The following is a 24784-nucleotide window of genomic DNA, read 5'->3' on the forward strand; positions in this document are numbered from 1 at the left end:
TCTTTGGTGAATTCCTGCGGAAAACCTTTCAAGAGCTCTTTCATAAATTCAAGGCGGGATTTCCACTGATTTTTTTTACAAATATTCCGCAGAAATTCAACCGCGAATTGCTCCAAAAATGCGTGTAATTTTTTTATCATAGAATCCTTGTAGAAAAATATGTTTCAATAATTTCTTCGTAATTTTTCAGCAGAAATGCCTGTGAAGATACCGTTGGAGTTATCCGAATGTATCGCGAAAATTCCTCACAAAATTTCAGCGAATATAAGTCATGTAAGGGATTTGAGTTAAAATGGTATTTTGAAAAATCATATATTTATTTATTCTATTTGAACTGGATTTAGATTGGATTTGGATTGGGTTTGAATTGGATTTGGATTATATTTGGTTTGGATTCGAATTCGATTTGAATTGGATTTGGATTTTAGGCTTAAAAGATTTAGATTGTATTTGAATTAGTTTTGGATTTGATTTGGATTGAGTTTAGATTGGATTTGGACAGGGTTTTAAAACGAACAGTCGCACCGCTCTTCAACGGCGGATTCCATTCAGCCGTTTTCGGCTGGAATACGACATGTCGCAGTCGGTAGAAATAGTGTTTGCTTTTTTTTTTGTAACTAGCGCATGAAAATGGTGCTTGCCACATCCATTAATGTGCTAGTTACTAAATGGTAAGTATGCTCTCATTTTATGTTGTGGATTTCGGAGCGAGCAGGTCTCCGAAATCATGAAAAAACCGAAGCGAGCAGGTCTTCGAGTGTTATGTTGTGGATTTCGGAGCGAGCAGGTCTCCGAAATCATAGAAAAAAAACCGAAGCGAGCAGGTCTTCGAGTGTTTTAAAACATGATCCCGGAGCGAGCAGGTCTCCCGAGGATCGAATAAAAGATACCGGAGCGAGCAGGTCTCCGAGGCATTTTTTTTTTGTTTATTCCGGAACGAGCAGGTTTCCGAAGCATTTTTTTGTTTTTTTCCGGAGCGAGCAGGTATCCGAGCCATTTTTTTTTGTTTATTCCGGAACGAGCAGGTTTCCGAGGCATTTTTTTTCTGTTTATTCCGGAACGAGCAGGTTTCCGAGGCATTTTTTGTTTTTTCCGGAGCGAGCAGGTCTCCGAAGCATTTTTTTGTTTATTCCGGAACGAGCAGGTTTCCGAGGCATTTTTTTTTGTTTATTCCGGAGCGAGCAGGTCTCCGAGGCATTTTTTTTTGTTTATTCCGGAACGAGCAGGTTTCCGAGGCATTTTTTTTATTCCGGAACAAGCGGGTTTCCGAGGTATTTTTTTTTGGTTATTCCGGAGCGAGCAGGTCTCCGAGGCATTTTATTTTGTGAATGCGAGCCAACCTTCGAGGTATTTTATTTTGTGAATGCGGGCCGACCTTCGAGGCATTTTCGTGTTTATTCTGAAGCGAGTAGAACGCCGAAGCATATTGACGTAGGACTACGTCTGTGTGTTCTATACAAGAGTACACTTTGTGAATGTGAAGCACTCCGAGGCATTTTTGTTTATTCCGGAGTGAGCAGAACTCCGAGGCATGTTGACGTAGGACTACGTCTGGGTATTCTATAGAGGACCACACTCTGCGAATACAAAGCACGACTCCGAGAAAAATTTTGTTTATTCCATTTTCTGTTCGTTCCGGAGCGAGTAAGAATCCGAGGCATTTTATTTTGTGAATGCGAGTAGAACTCCGAGGCATTTTATTTTGTGAATGCGAGCCGACCTTCGAGGCATTTTATTTTGTGAATGCGAGCCGACCTTCGAGGCATTTTCGTGTTTATTCTGAAGCGAGTAGAACGCCGAAGCATATTGACGTAGAACTACGTCTGTGTGTTCTATACAAGAGTACACTTTGTGAATGTGAAGCACTCCGAGGCATTTTTGTTTATTCCGGAGTGAGCAGAACTCCGAGGCATGTTGACGTAGGACTACGTCTGGGTATTCTATAGAGGACCACACTCTGCGAATACAGAGCACGACTCCGAGAAAAAATTTGTTTATTCCATTTTCTGTTCGTTCCGGAGCGAGTAAGAATCCGAGGCATTTTATTTTGTGAATGCGAGTAGAACTCCGAGGCATGTTGACGTCGAACTACGTCTGTGACCACTTTGCAAATGCGAAGCAGGATTCCAAGACATTTTGTGTTCATTCCGTAGACGTAGGACTACGGCTGTATATTCTATAGAGGAGTACACTTTGCAAATGTGAAGGACTCCGAGGCATTCTCGTGTTTATTCCGGAGCGAGTAGAACTCCGAGGCATGTTGGAGTAGGGCTTCGTTTGTGTATTCTATAGAAGAGTATACTTTGCGAATGCAGAGCAGGACTTCGATGCAACTCCAAGGCATGTTCGTCTGGGTATTCTATAGAAGGACATAGGATTACGTCTGTGGCTTCTATGAAGGAATACATTTTGCAAATGGACTCCGAGGCGTTTTTTTATTTATTCCAGAGTGAGCAGAACTCCAAAGAATGTTGACGTAGGACTACGTTTGCAAGTTCTATAGAGGATTGCTCTTTGCGAGTACCGAGCAGGACTCCGAGGCATTTTTTGTGTATTCCGAATTGTGCAAGAGCAAGTAGAATCCGGAAAAAAAATAAAATGTGACCCACAATCATAATTAGCTTTTAGCAAAATATGACGGTACTTAACATATCAAGTTTGTTCTTCTTTGCATTAGATGTTGATGGTATTACAATATTATGAATTGTTTTAATTTATTTTGAAGCAATTTAGGTATGATTTTTCATTATAATGAAATATTTATAAAATTGAAATCATATTCTTACAAAGTTGAAAGAGTAGGGAAGGAGAAAGATGTAGTATTCAGAGCAAGCGGCTAATGATTTTAGTTTGTATAAGTGATTCTAGACTTTGAATTGATTCTGCTATTGCGGATTGTACATTAAACATAAGCAATCGAATATACCAATCGTGAAATCACATATTTCGCGTGCCCCAATTTACCGTACAATGTGGCAAGTTTTACATTAGACTTGATTCGAATTCTCAATTTTGCATATGCGCTAATACTGATCTCTATCGTGAAAGAATCTGTGCATGATTGAGTATTTGAGAGTATGGAGAGCAACATATTGAATTTTCTGACGAACTTTGCTTCATTTAAGCGTGTGCCAATGAATCGGTTGCTTGTGAGGGGCTGGGAGAGGTTACGCGGCGGGGTTTGGCAATGCTAGCGCATTGCTGCCACCGCAGTGTGAGATGGTGTTGGTAGCGCCATCGGGTTTAGTAGCAACGACGAAGATTGCACCGGCAGTTTGTTGTCGAATTTTAAAACGAACAGTCGCACCGCTCTTCAACGGCGGATTCCATTCAGCCGTTTTCGGCTGGAATACGACAGGTTGGAATTGGATTTGGATTGAACTTGGATTGGATTTGAATTGCATTCAGATTGAATTCGGATTGGATTTGGATTGGATTTGAATTAGATTTCAATTGGATTTGGATTACAGTTCGGTTTTAATTGGATTTGGATTGGATTTGGATTAGATTTAGATTGGATTTGGATTGGATTTGGATTGGATTTGGATTGGATTTGGATTGGATTTGGATTGGATTTGGATTGGATTTGGATTGGTTGGATTGGTTTGGATTGGTTTGGTTGGTTGGTTTGGATTGGTTTGGATTGGTTGGATTGGTTTGGATTGGTTGGATTGGTTTGGATTGGTTTGGATTGGTTTGGATTGGTTTGGATTGGTTTGGATTGGTTTGGATTGGTTTGGATTGGTTTGGATTGGTTTGGATTGGTTTGGATTGGTTTGGATTGGTTTGGATTGGTTTGGATTGGTTTGGATTGGATTTGGATTGGTTTGGATTGGTTTGGATTGGTTTGGATTGGTTTGGATTGGTTTGGATTGGATTTGGATTGGTTTGGATTGGTTTGGATTGGTTTGGATTGGTTTGGATTGGTTTGGATTGGTTTGGTTGGTTTGGATTGGTTTGGATTGGTTTGGTTGGTTTGGATTGGTTTGGATTGGTTTGGATTGGTTTCAATTGGTTTGGATTGGTTTGGATTGGTTTGGATTGGATGTGGATTGGATGTGGATTGGTTTGATTGGTTTGGATTGTGTTTGGATTGGTTTGGATTGGTTTGGATTGGATTTGGATTGGTTTGGATTGGTTTGGATTGGTTTGGATTGGATTGGTTTGGATTGGTTTGGATTAGATTTGGATTGGTTTGGATTGGTTTGGATTGGTTTGGATTGGTTTGGATTGGTTTGGATTGGTTTGGTTGGTTGGATTGGTTTGGATTGGTTTGGATTGGTTTGGTTGGTTTGGATTGGTTTGGATTGGTTGGATTGGTTTGGATTAGATTTGGATTGGTTTGGATTGGTTTGGATTGGTTGGTTTGGATTGGTTTGGATTGGTTTGGATTAGATTTGGATTGGTTTGGATTGGTTTGGATTGGTTTGGATTGGTTTGGATTGGTTTGGATTGGTTTGGATTGGTTTGGATTGGTTTGGATTGGTTTGGATTGGTTTGGATTGGTTTGGATTGGTTTGGATTGGTTTGGATTGGTTTGGATTGGTTTGGATTGGTTTGGATTGGTTTGGATTGGTTTGGATTGGTTTGGATTGGTTTGGATTGGTTTGGATTGGTTTGGATTGGTTTCAGTTGGTTTGGATTGGATTTGGATTGGTTTGGATTGGATGTGGATTGGATGTGGATTGGTTTTGATTGGTTTGGTTGTGTTTGGATTGGTTTGGATTGGTTGGATTGGTTTGGATTGGTTTGGATTGGTTTGGATTGGTTTGGATTGGTTTGGATTGGTTTGGATTGGTTTGGATTGGTTTGGATTGGATTGGTTTGGATTGGTTTGGATTGGTTTGGATTGGTTGGATTGGTTTGGATTGGTTTGGATTGGTTTGGATTGGTTTGGATTGGTTTGGATTGGTTTGGATTGGTTTGGATTGGTTTGGATTGGTTTGGTTGGTTTGGATTGGTTTGGTTGGTTTGGATTGGTTGGTTGGTTTGGATTGGTTTGGATTGGTTTGGATTGGTTTGGTTGGTTTGGATTGGTTTGGATTGGTTTGGTTGGTTTGGATTGGTTTGGATTGGTTTGGATTGGTTTGGATTGGTTTGGATTGGTTTGGGTGGTTGGATTGGTTTGGATTGGTTTGGATTGGTTTGGATTGGTTTGGATTGGTTTGGATTGGTTTGGATTGGTTTGGATTGGTTTGGATTGGTTTGGTTGGTTGGATTGGTTTGGATTGGTTTGGTTGGTTTGGATTGGTTTGGATTGGTTTGGATTGGTTTGGATTGGTTGGATTGGTTTGGATTGGTTTGGATTGGTTTGGTTGGTTTGGATTGGTTTGGATTGGTTTGGATTGGTTTGGTTGGTTTGGATTGGTTTGGATTGGTTTGGATTGGTTTGGATTGGTTTGGATTGGTTTGGTTGGTTTGGATTGGTTGGATTGGTTTGGATTGGTTTGGATTGGTTTGGATTGGTTTGGGTGGATTTGGATTGGATTTGGATTGGTTTGGATTGGTTTGGATTGGTTTGGTTGGTTCGGTTGGTTTCGATTGGTTTGGTTGGTTTGGATTGGTTTGGATTGGTTTGGATTGGTTTGGATTGGTTGGATTGGTTTGGATTGGTTTGGATTGGTTTGGATTGGATTTGGATTGGTTTGGATTGGTTTGGATTGGTTTGGATTGGTTTGGATTGGTTTGGTTGGATTTGGATTGGATTTGGATTGGTTTGGATTGGTTTGGATTGGTTTGGATTGGTTTGGATTGGATTTGGTTGGTTTGGATTGGTTTGGATTGGTTTGGATTGGTTTGGTTGGTTTGGATTGGTTTGGATTGGTTTGGATTGGTTTGGATTGGATTTGGATTGGTTTGGATTGGTTTGGATTGGTTTGGATTGGTTTGGAGTGGTTGGATTGGATTTGGATTGGATTTGAATTGGATTTGGATTGGTTTGGATTGGTTTGGTTGGTTTGGTTGGTTTGGATTGGTTTGGTTGGTTTGGATTGGTTTGGATTGGTTTGGATTGGTTTGGATTGGTTTGGATTGGATTTGAATTGGATTTGGACTTGGATTGGATTTGGATTGGATTTGGATTGGATTTGGATTGAATTTGAATTGGATTTGGATTAGATTTAGATTGGATTTGGATTGGATTTTGATTGGCTTTGGATTTGATTTGGATTGGGTTTAGATTTGATTTGATTTGGAATTGAATTTAATTTCAATTGGGATTGTATTGGATTCGGATTGAACTTGGGTTGAATTTGGATTGTATTTTAATTGGATTTAGATTGAATTTAGGTTAATTTTGGATTGGACTTCATTGTATGTAATCACCTGAATCTCGAATAACAAATAAAAGACATTCAATAAAATTTGTTGTTCGTCGTAAAATTTGTTTTTCTGTAATCATCTAATCATTGAAATCGTTTTTAAGCTTGATCCTCCGTATCTAAAACTTAGATTACGTAAATCCTAATCTAAAAGCTGATATTGATTTGTGGAACAAAATAGTGACATAACTTCACTTTCGCGACCCATCATTAATCAGCCCTCGCCCCCTGGGGGTCGCGACCCACAGTATGAGAACCCAAGTCTTAAGGACTGTTCAGTTTATAAATTTGTATTGTCGATGTTTTTTTAACCATCAATTTTCCGGATATCAACTAATCAGTGACAGTGAGTTTCTTTCCGAGCTTCTTGATGATTTTGTTTTATTTACATTTTATATTTTATTTACGATTTACATTTTTTTTTGCAAACTGTCAATTTTGCTTATAAAAAATTCTGTTGGGAAACTCATGTTTACTCGAAATTCGAGAAGCTTCGACAATAGGCGCCATTCTGTTGGATTTTAACTGTTTTATATCTTTTCAAAAATTACAGTTGATTATAATATACGATAAAGCAAACTCCATTAAAAACTCTAATGTGTCGGATAAACGGCCTGCAGCTGCTTGGAGCACCCTTGAACTAAAGGATTTTTTTTTAAACTTTATTAGAGTGATTTTTAAGTTTTGACAAAGTTCATCACTTAACTAAAGGAACTGAAACGCACACGTAATGCACAGCAACGTAAGTTTCGTATCTTACCCTGAGCAGCACACATGTGGTATAACCAACCCCGTGGCAAGATATGCTTCTCAGCGTAGCGAACATCTTAATGAATATGTCCAGCATACATTTTGAAAAGTACTTCTCCCGAATCGTGCGTTTACAAGCAACTAGATTTTATCCCAAATATTGCTGGCTACACATTTTCAATTTGTTCAAAAATAATACCAGTTATTACGGGCATGTAAATGTAATCCTAAACATCTTTCTGCACACCATTTATTACATTTCAGTTTCACTTTTGAATATTGTTCGATTTGCATCCCCCCGGACAATTTCAACTGTGAAGCTCATCACAGTATAAACAATAATAATATCTTTTGTTTGATTCGGAGCGGGAGAACACGTTACGAAATATGATTTCGTGTAGCGTTTGATTTCACCTATCGATTCATTCCAATTCGTAAGTTTATTGTATTTTATCATCAAATAACATAATTCCCGTGGTCGAAGATGTAAATCTTGTAAATTATTTCGAAAACAATTTTCAGATTTAACCAAAACAAATAATAAACAAAACACATGATGTTTATTTTCATACAATAACAACGGACGGTAATGAGCTACCGTCCGTGGACATGGTGGCTATTGTCAAACCCATTCTGATAGTATAGGACGCCAGGGGGGTGGGTATAACAGTTTTTGTGACTTAAATACAACCGAATTTGGTTACATTTGAGTTGCTGCAACCAAATCGTGCTGGTTGTGCTGCTAGGGACGTACCCCGGAGACAGTACATTGCTTTCATCGAGCCATTAACGCATACTGTCATCTGAACGCATATTTGTACAAATCGTATGTGTTACGAGTTCAGTTAAACTTAAGAAGAAACCCTAGAGGATTTTGGTGTTTTGTAAATTCCAAGAGGATGTCTGAATCTGTATCATCAACCGTTTACCTAGATGAAACGGAATCTAGTTCAGCTGCAATGTCCTGTAAGTTATTCGCCAAGCATTTTTCATCAGTTTTCTCGACAGACGTAGCATCTGCACAAGAAGCTGAGTTAGTAGCTCTAAACGTTCCGATGAATGCAGTTGACCTTAAAACATTTACGATAACTCCAGAAATGATCATGGCGGCTGCATCAAAGATGAAGAATTCCTAATCTCCTGGATCGGACGGCATTCCAGCCGAAATATTTCGTCGCTGCGTAAGAGCTCTTACACAACCCTTGTGCCACATTTTCAACCGTTCATTCGCTGAAGGAAAATTTCAAACAATCGGTAATGATACCGGTATACAAAACGGGTGACCGTTGTAACGTTAACAATTATCGAGGGATAACCAACCTTTCAGCTGCTTCTAAATTATTCGAAATCATAGTGAGTGGTGTGATCCTCGAGGGCATTCGAAATTACATTTCCTTTGACCTGCATGGATTTATCCCCGGTAGATCAGTTTCTACTAACTTGATGGAGTTTACATCGACGTGATCGACACAGATCAAGGATAAAGCGCAGATCGATGTCGTCTACACGGACCTGAAAGCTGCCTTTGATAAAATTGACCACCGTATACTTCTTTGTAAATTATCTCGTCTTGGATTCTCCGTACAACTACTGTCCTGGCTGAATTTGTAGTTCCTGTTTTTCGACGACTTTTTCTAATATGTCTGGGGTCCCGCAAGGTAGCAATCTCGGTCCTCTCTTGTTCGCATTGTTCTCCAACGACGTGACGTTGCTACTGCGAGGTGGTTGTAAGTTTGTATATGCAGATGACTTGAAGCTGTATTTTATTGTACGTTCAATTGAAGACTGAGAACGCTATCAAGCGTCGATCAATGTATTCATTGTGTGGTGCAGCAATAACAAGCTGATTGTTAGTGTTCCTAAATGCGTGATGATAACGTTTCATCGCATTGCATCACCAATTGTTTTCGACTATGTATTGCATGGAGTATCGCTGACCAGGGTACAACTAGTAAAGGACTTAAGTGTTATCTTCTTCTTCTTCTTATTGGCATTACATCTCCACACTGGAGGACAGAGCCGCCTCGCAGCTTAGTGTTCATTAAGCACTTCCACAGTTATTAACTGCGAGGTTTCTAAGCCAAGTTACCATTTTTGCATTCGTATATCATGAGGCTAACACGATGATACTTTTATGCCCAGGGAAGTCGAGACAATTTCCAATCCGAAAATTGACTAGACCGGCACCGGGAATCGAACCCAGCCACCCTCAGCATGGTCTTGCTTTGTAGCCGCGCGTCTTACCGCACGGCTAAGGAGGGCCCTACTTAAGTGTTATGCTACATGCTAAATTGTCGTTCGACGAACATCGCTCGGCTGTTATCTCTAAAGCCACTCGTCAGTTAGGTTTTATCGCCAAGATGGCTAAAGATTTCACAGACTCATATTACCTGAAATCACTCTGCTGTGCCTTGGTTCGACCCATATTGGAAACAGCTTCGATTGTTTGTGCTCTATACCAGGGGTGGCAATGCGCACCTCGACTCGAAACGAGCGAACCATGCAAATTGTCATAGGGGAAGTGGGGGTAGCACGCCCATAGGGGTTAAAACGCGCCACCCCTGAATAAGGTTAAATATCCCCATTTTGATTATTTTCAATAGTCTATACGATAAAGCAATGAAAAATATTGCCATTGGATACATATATTTCATGATTTTTCTCTAGTTATACATGAAAAACTCGAAAAAACGATTTTTGCGTGTTTTGATGCAATTCTAGCTCGGTGGAATTTAGTCTTTCTGTCGCTGTTATACATTGATAAATTAATAATTGAGCCATCATGAGCCATGCTGCTTACTCGTGTTCTTTATGTTCCACACGAAATCGTCGTCAAAAATGGTTTTAAAACGATTTTATGGGCCTTCAAACCTCTGAGGTCGGTGTGGGGCATTACGCCCATGCTCATTTCGTATGACCGAAACAGCTGAAACATTCGGTTAATTGCCTTAATGTAGGCAATTAAAATGAAAATCAGTACGATAAGCACATGCGCGTTTTAACCCATCCACTGGCGCATCTCACCCCTGCATGGTTTCAAAATCATTTTTTTCGGGTGCTTTTTAAAAATCAAATTTCTGTGCAATAAAATGGACAATTAGATATCTGTTATCGGTAGTCAGTCGCAGATATGCTGTTCTTCAGTATGCGCTGATGAAAACTGGCTGAAATGGTGGTTTTCATTGATAAAAATGGCATTTTCCTTAACGTGGGCGTCCTACCCCCAGTTCCCCTACAAAAGATCTGTCGAAAGAAGATGCGCAGTGAGGCTCCAGGTTTCAGTGTGTTTAAAGATTGAACGCATACAGAAGCGATTTATTCGACTAGCTCTGCGAAACTTGCCCTGGCGAGATTCTTCAAATTTTCCTCCATATCCTGATCGGTTTAGATTTCTAGGACTGGACACGTTACAACGACGAAGGAAGATCCAGCAAGCGCTGTTTGTTGGGAAGCTTCTAACAGGAGAAACGGACTCACCGCATCTACTGTTACATTTGGATTTCCGTACACCTCCAAGGCTGTCGCGTACCACGAATCTGCTACAAGCTAGATTCCACAGTACGTCATTTGGATATCACGAGTCGGGTGTGCGTGTGTATGTGTTTGCTCCGAACGTTCGGAGATAGTATGCGTTCGAAAAAAAAACAAATGCCGGCTCAGGAAAAAAGGCAGTTTTCATCGTTTTTCCTGCAATTCCTCAGTAATTGTTAATTTGGATAAGTAAAAAACTAATATGGAAATGCCATGAATATATTACGATGGAGGTAAGTCGGCAAATAGCGCAAAAATATTGAATTTAGTTCAAAACTTTATTAGTATTAGTGCGGATTCGAATAAAATCATCGTCATTATCGGATTGATTACGGTTTATAGAGCCTTAAGCGTGTCCGAATGTTTACGCAGGTGGAGAACTTGTTTGAGTTTGGTGCGGCGTCTAGTAGATTTTCGAACAAGCTGTACAATTAAGTGTTAATTTAGTATTGTAGTACATAATTGTAATTCAATATTCTATCATTCATTAAGACTTTGAGTCAGATGAATAAAATTTAAACAAATAAAAAAAATAAACAAACTGTCTGTTTCATATGGTCATGTAAAAGTGTCCTCTCAATAAAATGAACAGTCTTTATATCAACTGTCAAAGACAGGTTTAGTACTTTCCATTTATTTCTACTACGTTTTGTTATCTTTTCAGATACGTATTTCGACCTTAACTGCGAGGCCGTCTTCAGTGTCTCGTACTTGACTCGACTTGACTTTTTTTTTCCAAGATTTGATATTATTGAGCTATTTTCGTCTACTCGGGTTTGCTTGCCACAAGTTGCATTCGATGGGGAATCGTTTCCCGTTTTTTCCTATTGAAAATTACGACAAAATACGATTTTCATACAAATAACACGCTAAGGAAATCTCACTCAAATTTTTCAGTAGATCTAATGCACGAGGAAGGCTTAAACACCGCAAAGTGGATCGATCAGGAAAACGGAGATGGTATCTCTGAATTCGTGTAGGTATTATATTTTATAGCTTGTTGTCGAAACGAGATGGTAAGAGTAGTTAAACTACGGGAAAATTTTCAACTGGATTTTGAGCTGCATGTATCTTGAATATGGCCGAATTTTTTTATGCAGGCGGGTGTTAACAAAACAAGGTTAATTAACATTAACAAGAAGAATGGAGAAGAATTTATTCAATGGAGAAAAGTATATATTGGTTTGATAACCCAAAGCAGTATAATTATAAATCTGCTCAGCAGAACTAACATGATGAGGTGGATGCTGTCGATGATACTCAGGGAAGTCGAGAAAATTTCCAATCCGCGAAATTACCTGGACCGGACATAGAATCGAACCCAGCCACCTTTTGCATGGTCTTGCTTTGTAGCTGCGTATCTTACTACGCGGTTGATAAAGGCCCCGCAATATATTTAGTTCAATTAATTGACAAATTCAATCGATTCTAAAATCAATAACAAATTGATATAGGGTGAAGTTATGGTTTTCGACTAAACAAAAATGTTTAACGACAACCATTTCATTTATTTAGTTTACATCTAAACAGATAACACTGAATCAACTTTGACGCCACAATACACGGCTCGAGACCGCATCTCTCAATTCTCGAATGCGCCCCACGCTCGCCAAGCCTTTTTGCACGTGATCTGCCCATCTCGCTCGCTGCGCTCCACGCCGTCTCGTACCTGCCGGATCGGAAGCGAACACCATCTTAGCAGGGTTGCTGTCCGGCATTCTTGCAACATGCCCTGCCCATCGTACCCTTCCGGCTTTAGCTACCTTCTGGATACTGGGTTCGCCGTTGAGCTGGGCGAGCTCGTGGTTCATTCTTTGCCGCCACACACCGTCTTCTTACACACCGCCAAAGATGGTCCTAAGCACCCGTCTCTCGGATACTTCGAGTGCTTGCAAGTCCTCCTCGAGCATTGTCCATGTTTCATGTCCGTAGAGGACAACCGGTCTTATTAGCGTCTTGTACATGACACATTTGGTGCGGTTGCGAATCTTTTTTGACCGCAGTTTCTTCTGGAGCCCGTAGTAGGACCAACTTCCACGGATGATGCGCCTTCGTATTTCACGACTAACATTGTTATAAGCCGTTAGCAAGGTCCAAGGTAGACGAATTCCTCGACCACCTCGAAGGTATCCCCGTCTATCGTAACACTGCTTCCCATGCGGGCACTGTCGCGCTCGGTTCCGCCCACAAGCATGTTCTTTATCTTCGACGCATTCACCTCCAGCCCAACTTTTGATGCTTCACGTTTCAGGTGTACAGTTCTGCCACATTTGCAAATGTTCGGCCGACAATGTCCATGTCATCCGCGAAACAAATAAATTGACTGGATCTGTTGAAAATCGTATCCCGGCTGTTACACCCGGCTCTCCGCATGACACCTTCTAACGCTATGTTGAATAACAGGCACGAAAGTCCATCACCTTGTCTTAGTCCCCGGCGCGATTCGAACGAACTGGAACTTAGAACTTCGCCAGAAATCTTCCCACAGTTTTGCACACCATCCACCGTTGATTTGATCAGTCTGGTAAGCTTCCCAGAGAAACGACAACCAATTTTATGAAAAGTATTGTTAGAGAAAATCAATACAGATTCTGATTGACAAAAACTAAAATTATGCTAAACATAATATTGCAAACACAATATTTTATTTTTATTTTATTTTACGTTTGAGCGTTTTCTTTGCCAATTCAAACATACTTTGCGAAGTCGATGCAGAAAGTGAATCAATGAGTGAACCCACTAGCCAGTTCACGTCTCACTATTCTATATTTCATATACACGATTCCTTCCCTCCGTCCCGTGGGCTGCTGTCATGAAAAATAGCACTTTTGATGGAAAGAAAATGATTCACTTCATGCGATGAATAAATAATTATCTAGAACACACGTCAAAGGGTGGAATGCTTCCACCCAGCACCCCACTTTGCAGTTGGCACGCAGACTTCCGAAGGGTGGGCGCAAAAGGGATGTTATCATTTTTCCTGGGAATTGGGCTATTACTCACTTGAACTTCCTGGTTATTTCCGCAAGATACAGTTGTTGCTGTTGCACGGCTGGACTTTCGACCGGATCAGTGTGTTGGTTTTCTCTCGTTTTTATTTGAAGGTTGTGAGAAATGGCCTCCTGTAGAATGTTTCGTGGGTTGATCCCCGTCGTGTGTCACTGGCACTGATCCTGATGCGGATGAAGAAAAGCCAACAAACACTACACTTGTCTGCTCGGAATATCTAGCGAATGAAGAGCACTGGCACGCACCGATAGCCCAACCGATAAGTCCCCGCAAGTGCACCGATTAGCGGCTAATCTCGAAGCCCGTAATACAACACGAATAACCGAAAAGCGAACAATCCGAATCTGTTTCGGTAGCGTCTGCTAAAGTGACAAAAATTTCACTCTTTCTTCTTTCCGTCGACGATGGAGTTTGCTCTCCTCCACAAGCGCAGTTCACACATGCAACGGATTGCCCCCCCAACATTCATACTATCATATAAATGGACACGGCACTCATGATACTGATATAATTCAGTAAAATTATTATTCGCTGATTTTTCTGCCAATTTAATTTGCAAAGAAAAATTGTAAATTTTTTAAGTGAATGTTGAAGACGATGCTCTAAAACAATTAGTGGAAAATTGACCAAGAATTATCATCAACGTGAGAATAGTCTTATTCTCTACTGCTCAGAACTTACTCTTATTACATGAAATCTAATTGGATTAGTAAGTTTCAATTAATATAGATTAAAATAGTTGAAAATACCAAGTACTATTGTGTCAAAAAGTGTTTATAGTTTGAAATATATGTTCAATTACTAATTATGTAGTGTAGTGAGTTGGATCCGATTGAACATCCGATGTGTACTAATTTTATCAGCCGAATTGATTTCCTTCCAACGACTATTTTTACTGTTTAAAAGAAAATCTCATCAGAAGTCACCGTATTATCAGCACTGTATGTAACACAGTTCAAGACCTTTGTGTGGGAGTGAGTTTATAAGTTATCTTCGCGTACACACAACGTAACGTCACAGATTTTCTCACAGGCTCACGTGTTTTGTTGTGTATAATTCTTGTTATGATCATGAGTGAACCTTCCCATTCACTCTTTTCCATGTGTCGTTGTAGCTTGCCTTCACTACATCCGTCTATCCAAACGCTTAAACAGTGTAGGTTATTGCATTCCCCTTCTAGGTTTTTCTCAAAAAGGCACAAAACTCCTTTATCCTTTCAGAAACTTAGTACATAGTCAATCGATGATGTCAGCTTAATTACAATCCAAATAAATCGGTAACAATTGTTTAAGGTACTTTAGCACTTCAAACGTTTTACACCACTTCCTCGCTACGCAATCTACCACACCACCACCAGCGCCGAGTGTTCACCGCACACTGCAAACGACCAATCCGATGGTGATACCCCCAATGCTGAAAACCGATGGCGACAGTAAGTCTGCACGCAATTTTTCGCAACTTTTCACGAAAATGCGCCCCAACCAACAGTCACACGCGGCGGCCGAACCTGATGCGCGCCAGTTCACAACGGTTTCGAACGGTTCCGGGCGGGTGTCGTACACTTTAGGGTCGAGATTCTCCGGAGCATATTATCTGTTGTTTACCTGGTAGTGCGGTGCGGAATACACATGATGAACCATAAACCATATACCTACATAAGTTTGGGTTTGTTGCTTTATGTTGAGATGGGCAGTCAGTGGGCGGGCAATTGACGCTGGAAATGTGGTGGCACGCGGTTGTGATGGTGTTGGTGAGCCGTGCGAAGTTCTGGAGGATTGAATGAACACTCTTTTACATTGCAAAAGGACGTTCTCTTGTGTTGGGAGCAGGAACTACTAGCAGATAGGGTGGATATGTGGTGCTAGTGCACTCATTTCGAACTATGCATCATCAACAAATTAGTAGGCGATGTAGAGAACATCAGCAACTGTATTTGATTTAAAGGATAACAAATAACCACAGAGCATGCAGATTTTTTTTTTCTAAATGATAATTAAATGATTCAGCTAACGTTTTCCTGCATAGTAGGCGAAAATGCGCGTCATGTTTATAAGCATGTCGAAAACAAGAATGTACGTATCTCCAGAGGGAATGGAAAAATCCATCCAGCCGTTATCGAGACTTGATCGAGACCAGGCCGAACACAGACCATTTGGTCGGGGTTCAGCCAAACCGCACCAAGCGGCTCTTTGACTGACTTGTGATATTTTGTTCACAAAAGGAAAACGGAAAATAGTTTAGGTATGTCAATTCATGCGTACATTTGTTGTAGGATATCCTCAGTTATGGCATTTAACGATGCCCGATGCAATTTGTGATCAATTGAATATGTTGCGTTGCGTTGTAACAGAGTATTTCGTAGATTGCATACTGATAGCTGTCATGTATTTCCTTTAACTTTCTTACCCCAACTGCTTATGGATTACTATTTGGGAATTAATAGCAACCCAATTGGGGGTCAAAAATGATAAAGCATGAAAGCTACCATTGCCGGCCACGCCCATCTTCTCTGTTACTAAGGAAGGGTAGGAAATGATGATATGACATCTACTTAACGAGAGGCCAGCGACTCACCGACGCCCTCATAGATGTCAAGGAGTTGGATGGTTGGTAGGGAATATACCCAAGCAACCAGAAGTTCAGATTTTACTTAAATTTACTCTTAACCGAACTAATTGGTTCACTATGGTTCACATCAAGTTCCAAGCATCCTTAACGGAACTTTAAAGTTCACTTAAAGTTCCGTTACATACAAAAAATTACTTAAAATGAGAGCTGATTAAGCCAAAATAGCCCTTCTTATCCGAACTTCTGGTTGCTTGGGTAGTTTAGGAATATCATCATAAGCAAATGATATAATGCGTTTAAACAGACGTTGGGAGTGACCATGCTAAGAAATTTTTGTCACTCCATTGTTAATTGTCCTGGGATGGGGCGAAGCTATTAAACTTGCCCTGGCTAGATTTGGTCACTATCAAGTTGCTGCAACCATTTTAGTCTGACTTGTGCTGCTCGGGTAATTAGCCTAGGTTTAAGCGCCATTGTTCGCTCTCTGAAACGAGAAAGAATATAAAATATATATTAATTTTCCCCTCCTGTTATGCGATCCCAATTGAAATTATGTAGTCATATTAATATATGCCCTTAGTAATAAGCGAAAACCAATATGAAACTTTACACTCACGGAAAATTTTATCGGAAAAATAGGAATATTGAGGAAAGCCAATAACAGTCTGTACTTTGGTTGAATCAAAGTTAGCTGTATTCGGAAATTACTCCATCGAAACATCGGATCAACCTATTGCTTCAAACTTATTGTGAGACCCGACACAAATTGAAAATGAAATGAAATCTTCCACTACAGCTGTAATAAAATGCTCCGTAAACATTCGAAAAGCGTACCGTAAAAACGAAAAAAATGTACCGTAAACAATTAAAAATGCTTCTTAAAAAAGCAACTTTGGTCACCCACTTCAAAAAGCAGGAGAGCGAATCAACTCATCTTCCTATTACGCTTTAAGGAAATCAGGCAGGAAAGTTTTTTTATAATAGCGCCGTAATAGTAACATGGTCATATTTATAAATGACACTGTTTCACTTATCTCAGATATTTTACACCCGTCGAATGTATATACTCACTATAACAGTTACGTAATCGCTGCGGAACAATAGTTTGAAATTATACAATTTATGCGAAATGAATTAATCAGATATTGAATTAAATATGTGATATGCATTTGTGAAATATGTAATATTCCCATACGGTAGATTCCCATACAGAAAATTCATCAACCGCCGGTTGGGTGTACATGAGATATTTCAAGTACATATATTATAGCGTACACTATAACTGATGGCGGAAAAATAAATAAATTATAAACGGAGACTTACCTTCACTTATTGCTTTGGATTGAACAAAGTTCAACTAAGTACTCACAGTATCATCCAGGCTGTTACCATTGGTGCTCACGTCGATAATTCCTTCCTGTTTGGTATTTCCGATTATTGAGATGTTGAACAGCAGACCTTCATCACCGACGTCATCATTAGTAGGTAGTATCGTGCTTGAAAAATCAATCCGGCTTGAAACCATTTTTCCATTTGTTCTATCACTACACTGGGCTTCTTGGGCGCAAATTTGTGATCAATTGAATATGTTACACGATAACTTTGGCAGAAAAATTGAAAAATTTTCATTGGCGCTCGGTGCGATTTGGCAGAACCCCGACCATTTCATGTTTATATATAACTTTGAAAGTGAATTTAGGTTGATTTTTACAGGTTTACTTCATCGCCTGATCAACAGAAACGCACAAAAATAAACGTGAAACAACGAAAATATGCCATTAAAAAATAAAATGGCTTATTGAATACTAATGAGACAGAGTAAGCCAATCAATTGACTCTGGATTTGGTTCGGAAGCAGATTGAATACTTGATACTCGGTGTTCTTGGTAACCAGAAAATTACCAACCTCTTTGCAACTGTTTTAAGCTCTCAAAGCGCAATGGAATGCGTCTTCAATAAGTCGATCAAACGATGAACTGTATGAACGGCCATGCGACTCCATCAGTATGCGCGCTTTCTAGCTGACTCGACCCGATTCAATTTCTATTGAGTACGAAACAAACGCATAAGATAACAATGGTATTTTAAACATCCGAATGTATTTTGGACTTGACTTTTTAATTTTTAAAATTTATTAAATATGATTGTGGAAGACGCTGAACAGAAAAAGTTTTTTTTATTACCATTCGTAATGATTCTTCAACTTTTTCATCGGAAAATCGCTGGACCCATGGAATTTTACGGTTGTTCAGCCACATTGAAAGTTGACGTAAGGCTGATTTCATCTTCCTTTCCCGAACAGCCTCGATAACTACGTGGTGTCGGCAGCCGATTATCTGGCTAAGATTAACGCTACAGATTATCAGGCAACATGTCAACCCCATTCTGTCTAGTTTAATCACGGTAAATAAATGCCGCAATCGATCGAATGCTTTAGTAAAGTCAATATACCGTTTTGACTCGAATCCCGAACATAATACATATTACGAACACTCGCTGTTAAACGGGTATTTTGCAGATCAAAATCAATCGGTTACTTTCGGTTAGAGTTGAGTCCGTTGAGACACGAATTGATCCGGATTAAAAATGCCTGGTCGAAGCATCCGTCCTTAACAATGTTATCCAGTATTTTGCGCTCTATAACGGCGGCCTCGTGAGTTCCTTTCTGACGTACAAGATGTAGAAAATATTTACACCTTTTAATCAATGTAGGCTTTGATTCATTGGAAATATTGGCACTCATCAAGGATCAAACAAACAAACGAACGTCAAATAGCTATTTCCATTCAAATTTTATGTTTTTTACAGACCCGTTTAGCTAATATTTTAATTCTATTAATGTGGGAATGTGAAGGCCTTAAAGGATTCCCAAACATAAGAGATCCTTCGCAACTGAAACCAACACTTCTGATTTGTTTCGGATTTTAAATTTTGTTGTTTGTTGTAAATTGTTGTATTTATTTTTCGTTTCTTTTTAAGCAAGTTCATCGAGTAAAAGACCTCCCCACAACTCTCCTCGAGAACCAAGAACAAAATTCTGTCACATTAAAAATCAACAAATTGTTATATTAAAACGAACAGTTTTGGTTTTTATCAAGTCCTACTAATTCAACATGCAGAAAAATATTTAACTAATATCTTTATAAGAATCAAACAATCCCAGACACGCTAAACTTTCCAAAAGACTTCTCAAGGCTGTAATAGTCAGCCTAATCTTAGGTTTAATTGGAAAGAGTGTGTGGTTAATCATTCCCATCTGTAAATAAATATTAGACAAATTCATATTAGCTTCTTTATCCCACAATAATACTTGCGCAAGCTTAACAAACCACTATGTTAATGATTTACTATTTTCTAATCATTCTTTGCGTGTTTATTATCCCAAAACTCTTGTGAAATATTGACCTGAAAACATAACAACTAATACCATAGACCAGAGGTTCCCAAACTTTTAGATATGCGACCCACCTAGCAGAATCCCATATTGCTTGCGACCCACCAGGTACCAAATGCATTGATTTTGTGAAACTAAATAAAATTGAGTTCGCGTTAGATTGCACAAATCATAATAAATTGCCTTATATTCCATCATTGTATTTGTCACAAATTTCTTCATTTTTTTGGATTGGATGTGGTTTGGATTTGGATGGGATTTGAATTGAATTTGGATTGGTTTTGGATTAGTTTCGGGGTTTAGATTTAGATTGTATAGGACTTCTTTCTACTTGCCCAAATATCGTATAACACAAAAAAGGCCGTTGACCTCGTCAGGTTTGCTGTTCTTTAATCTTCAAATCATTACTTAGATCCTAATTCAAAATATGGAATAGATTTGTGGGACAAAATAGTAACAAAATTGTGAATTAAGATTTGTCTTTCGCGACCCACTACTGAACAGCCCACGACCCCCCTGGGGGTCGCGACCCACAGTTTGGGAACCTCTGCCATAGACATCTCGACCAGTAGATAGTAACAGATTTATATCATCACTTGTTATTCTGTTACAGCAGTTTTCCATAACAGCGGTGCCAAGCAACCAAAAGTGGGTGCGATCCACACTGACAGTTCCATAAACGAAAAGCAGAAGAAAAGAGACTGCATCTATACTACGAAAACACAATCAATGGGATGGGATGTTTTGGCTTAATCAGTTCGCATTTTAAGTAACTTTTTGTATAGTGGGAGCACCGAAGTGAACTTTAAAGTTCCGTTAAGGGGCTTGGAACTCAATGTGAACCAAGAGTGAACTAATTGGTTCGATTAATTCTTCTCCGACATCACGAACGTACGCACTTACCGCAGTGCGAATATTGAATCCGACCACTACCTCGTCGCAGTATGTCTGCGCTCAAAACTCTCGACGGTGATCAACACGCGTCGGAGTCGTCCGCCGCGGCCTAACATTGGGCGGCTACAAGACGGTAGACTAGCCCAAGACTACGCGCAGCAGCTGGAAGTGGCACTCCACACTGACATAAACGGGAACCTTCTTACGAACGAGCGTGAGGTGATCCAAAGGTGGCGGCAGCACTACGAAGAGCACCTGAATGGCGATATGGCAGACAACGGTAGCGGTATGGTAATGAACCTAGGAGCACGCGCGCAGGACATGCGACTTCCGGCTCCGAATCTCCAGGAGATCCAGGAGGAGATCGGCCGGCTGAAAAACAACAAAGCCCCTGGAGTTGACCAACTACCAGAAGAGCTGTTTGAACACGGTGGTGAAGCACTGGCTAGAGCGCTGCATTGGGTGATTACCAAGGTCTGGGAGGATGAGGTTCTGCCGCAGGAGTGGATGGAAGGTGTCATGTGTCCCATCTACAAAAAGGGCGATAAGCTGGATTGTAGCAACTACCGCGCAATCACATTGCTGAACGCCGCCTACAAGGTACTCTCCCAAATTTTATGCCGTTGACTAACACCAATTGCAAGGGAGTTCGTGGGGCAGTACCAGGCGGGATTTATGGGTGAACGCTCTACCACAGACCAGGTGTTCGCCATACGTCAGGTATTGCAGAAATGCCGCGAATACAACGTGCCCACACATCATCTATTTATCGACTTCAAAGCCGCATATGATACAATCGATCGGGACCAGCTATGGCAGCTAATGCACGAAAACGGATTTCCGGATAAACTGATACGGTTGATCAAGGCGACGATGGATCGGGTGATGTGCGTAGTTCGAGTTTCAGGGCATTCTCGAGTCCCTTCGAAACCCGTAGAGGGTTACGGCAAGGTGATGGTCTTTCGTGTCTGCTATTCAACATCGCTTTGGAGGGAGTAATACGAAGGGCAAGGATTGACACGAGTGGTACGATTTTCACGAAGTCCGTCCAGTTATTTGGTTTCACTGACGACATTGATATCATGGCACGTAACTTTGAGAGGATGAAGGAAGCCTACATCAGACTGAAAAGCGAAGCTAAACGGATTGGACTAGTCATCAACACGTCGAAGACGAAGTACATGATAGGAAGAGGCTCAAGAGAGGTCAATGTGAGCCACCCACCACGAGTTTCTATCGGTGGTGACGAAATCGAGGTGGTTGAAGAATTCGTGTACTTGGGCGCTTCGATCGAATAGAGTTCGCCGCCGTACCAAACTGACTATCTACAAAACGCTTATAAGACCGGTAGTTCTCTACGGACACGAGACCTGGACGATGCTCGTGGAGGACCAACGCGCACTGGTAGTTTTCGAAAGGAAAGTGCTGCGACCATCTATGGTGGGGTGCAGATGGCGGACGGTACGTGGAGGAGGCGAATGAACCACGAGTTGCATCAGCTATTGGGAGAACCATCCATCGTTCACACCGCGAAAATCGGACGACTGCGGTGGGCAGGGCACGTAGCCAAAATGTCGGACAGTAACCCGGTTAAAATGGTTCTCGACAACGATCTAACGGGAACAAGAAGGCGAGGTGCACAGCGGGCAAGGTGGATCGATCAGAAGGAGGACGATTTGCGGACCCCCCGTAAACTGCGTGGTTGGCAAAGTGCAGCAATGGACCGAGCTGAATGGAGAAGACTTTTATGTATTGCACAGGCCACTCCGGCCTTAGTCTGGTAATAAATAAAAAATTGAAAGGTAGTCCATAACTCAGCTAGGAATAACAAATGCACAAATGTATAAAATGCTAAAAAAAAAGAATAAATTGAATTGAAATTGATCTTCACCCTAAAAGAATATTCCTCGTAGTAAAAAATTGACTTCAAATGGACAATAAATTTCGGATTTATTTTTACTTTACACAGTTTTGGACTCTACAATTATATTAATAAGCAATTCTTAAAAAATAAATACACACATGATAGTCGAATGGAAATTTTCTTTTCAAGCTATTCACAGACCTACGACGTTCTATCCCAGCGCCAAACGGTTCCGTCGTCACAGACACAGATCAGAATATCTCCGTTCCTCGAGAAGGACGTTTGCCGAATGGCGGTCGTACACTTGGGGTGATACAATTGGCTACACCTAGGATGGACAGGATCATCCGTATCCAGCTCCCAAATGTATGTCTTACCGTTTTGATTGCCCAGTGCCAAATACTTTTGCCAATAGTCCAACGAAAACCGAATAAACCAAATGTCGCACTCTTTGTACTCGAGAGTGCTCAGAACCGTAGTCGTGGTATCATTGTTTTTGATTTCCACATCATCGATCTTACCTGCCTTCCAGCAAACGATGGTATTCTCACACGATTTAGACAGAATGTAATCTCCCATCCATCTGACACAGTCAACATAGTTTCTATGAATGTCTCTCGTCGAGAAAACCGGGAAGTGCTCATTGACCGTCGGAAATCGATACACCGCTTTGGAAACATTGAACGTGTAACTACCTCTGATGGCATCCTTCATCGTGTCCGTGTCCAAACGCCACATTTTTAGGGAGTGGTCCATTCCACAGGACATGATCCGCGATCCCAGGATATCAAAATCAGCACTCAACACTTCGTCTCGGTGGCCTTCCACCCCGCCGAAAACCGCTATGCAAACATCAGTCTTAGTATTCCACAGTCGCAGAGAATGATCTTTGCTAGCCGATAGCAGCAAATAGAATTCTTTAGGATGAAACTTCACTTCGTTGATGGCATGTCCGTGGCCAATATAATGCTTGGCAGTATTTAACGTAGCGGGACTAAAAACCCGAATGACTCCTCGCAGTCCAGCTGCAGCCAAAATCGGACGACCGGTTTCGCTCTCATGGGACCACGCGCAAGTGTAGAATATTTCGTCAACCTATCAACGATGTAATTCATTACTACACAATGTTTAATTAAATGGTGAAGTAACATTGCAAACAATTGAATAATTCTAAATTGATTATCACATTTCTATCTAGAAAACACATTTTTCTGAAATATAAACTGCCGTTATACGCATAACTGTCCCATGTATATAGGGAATCCCAGCAAACATGGGACAACTATGCATATGACGGCAGTAAAGGAAACAGAAAATGAAAAAAAAACAGCAAGTGCAGATTTCACAATGGATCCAAGACTTATTTTAGGAATGAATATTTATGATCGGATATTTTTTTAATCACTACGGTTAAGTGTTACCTCAACTAAAAATATATCAACCTTAAAACGTATCTTAAAACTTTAAAACCTATAAAAACACTTACATCCGGATCGGAATAGCACTGCAACAGTTTAAGATTACCATTTTCCAGACACTGATAGATGGTAACGCGATTGCTTCCGACTGCTGCAAACACCGGAAGTTCACCTTTTTTCAGATTATGATTAAACTGGCATCCGAACAGAGGTTGTGCGTGATCCTCTTTTACGAAGCACCTGCAATGTTGATCCCAAACAAATGAACCAAAACTACAAACTCACATTCCATCTTCCATACTCACGCAAATTTGAACAAAGGACGAACTACCTTCGGAGGTTTCTTCTTCGGGCGTCTTCGCTTCTTCCGGTTTGGATGACTTTCGCTTCCGTTCGAGGTGTTGTCGGTACAGGTGCTTCCAATGCTGGAGGTGTCATGCTACGGAAACCATCAATGATGTCAGTGTTTAGTTGGCGTCCTTTCCAAAATTTATTAGTTTTTGATGAAAGTGAAAAAGAAACTTACCATGTCTTCCTCCTCCTCGTCATCGGAAGCGTCTGCCGCCGGGTTGTTTGTAGCATCTTCTTTTGTGCTGAGCTTCATGTTTTGCAATTATTTATCAGTAATCGGCAACCGTATTTTAGGCGGAATTTGCAAATAACCACACCGAAAGCGTTTTGATGAGAAAGGCTCCCGCGGATCTACGATGTAAACAATTTGAATATGAAAGCAAAACAAAAAGAAGCGGCAAGCTTGACAGTTCGCCAAGACGTAGAATAGAGCTGGTCGATATTTATAACAGTTTATACTGCAGTATGGGATGGGATTCCGGTGTTTGCGCTGTGTTGGATCTCGCCGAATATTGTCGGCGTAGCACCAACAGAATTCGGAAGTCGGGACTTCCGAACCGAACTTTCTTCCGAAGTTTTATCTGTCAAACTAATTGATGCGTTGTTTAGCGCATCTTTAGGCGAATCCAGCGCACTATATCCGAAGTTGGGAAAGTTGCCTGTATCGAGAGAAAAATCCAACTTC

At 40.6% G+C, this 24784-nt stretch overlaps 2 protein-coding genes across 2 annotated transcripts in view; both read right to left on the minus strand.

Annotated features, from left to right (window-relative positions):
• LOC134212866 (protein mothers against dpp-like) overlaps positions 1-14169 on the minus strand; it is a 121890-nt gene extending 107721 nt beyond the window's left edge. The window contains exon 1 of the mRNA XM_062691121.1: positions 13605-14169. The gene's annotated coding sequence lies outside the window, so the exon portion shown is untranslated. The remainder of the gene's footprint in view (positions 1-13604) is intronic.
• An 8266-nt stretch (positions 14170-22435) lies between these two features.
• Positions 22436-24485, minus strand: LOC134217011 (polycomb protein eed-B). Its single transcript, XM_062695764.1, has 4 exons — positions 24275-24485; positions 24054-24187; positions 23817-23988; positions 22436-23425 (listed from the first exon to the last, which is right to left on the minus strand). Exons 1-4 carry the CDS (start codon positions 24350-24352, stop codon positions 22532-22534), a joined length of 1278 nt encoding a protein of 425 aa, XP_062551748.1. The 5' UTR covers positions 24353-24485; the 3' UTR covers positions 22436-22531.
• Between the last annotated feature and the right edge of the window lie 299 nt (positions 24486-24784).

This window comes from Armigeres subalbatus, chromosome 2, assembly GCF_024139115.2.
Source record: "Armigeres subalbatus isolate Guangzhou_Male chromosome 2, GZ_Asu_2, whole genome shotgun sequence".
Classification (NCBI taxonomy): domain Eukaryota; kingdom Metazoa; phylum Arthropoda; class Insecta; order Diptera; family Culicidae; genus Armigeres; species Armigeres subalbatus.

What these genes read in the sequence shown, in the direction of transcription:
- LOC134217011 (XM_062695764.1), bottom strand. Translation starts at nt 24,352, where the DNA reads ATGAAGCTCAGCACAAAAGAAGATGCTACAAACAACCCGGCGGCAGAC. An exon ending in ACGAGGAGGAGGAAGACATG is followed by an intron (nt 24,188 to 24,274) that starts GTAAGTTTCTTT and finishes TGGTTTCCGTAG; the next exon opens with CATGACACCTCCAGCATTGG. An exon ending in CGTCCTTTGTTCAAATTTGC is followed by an intron (nt 23,989 to 24,053) that starts GTGAGTATGGAA and finishes TCAACATTGCAG; the next exon opens with GTGCTTCGTAAAAGAGGATC.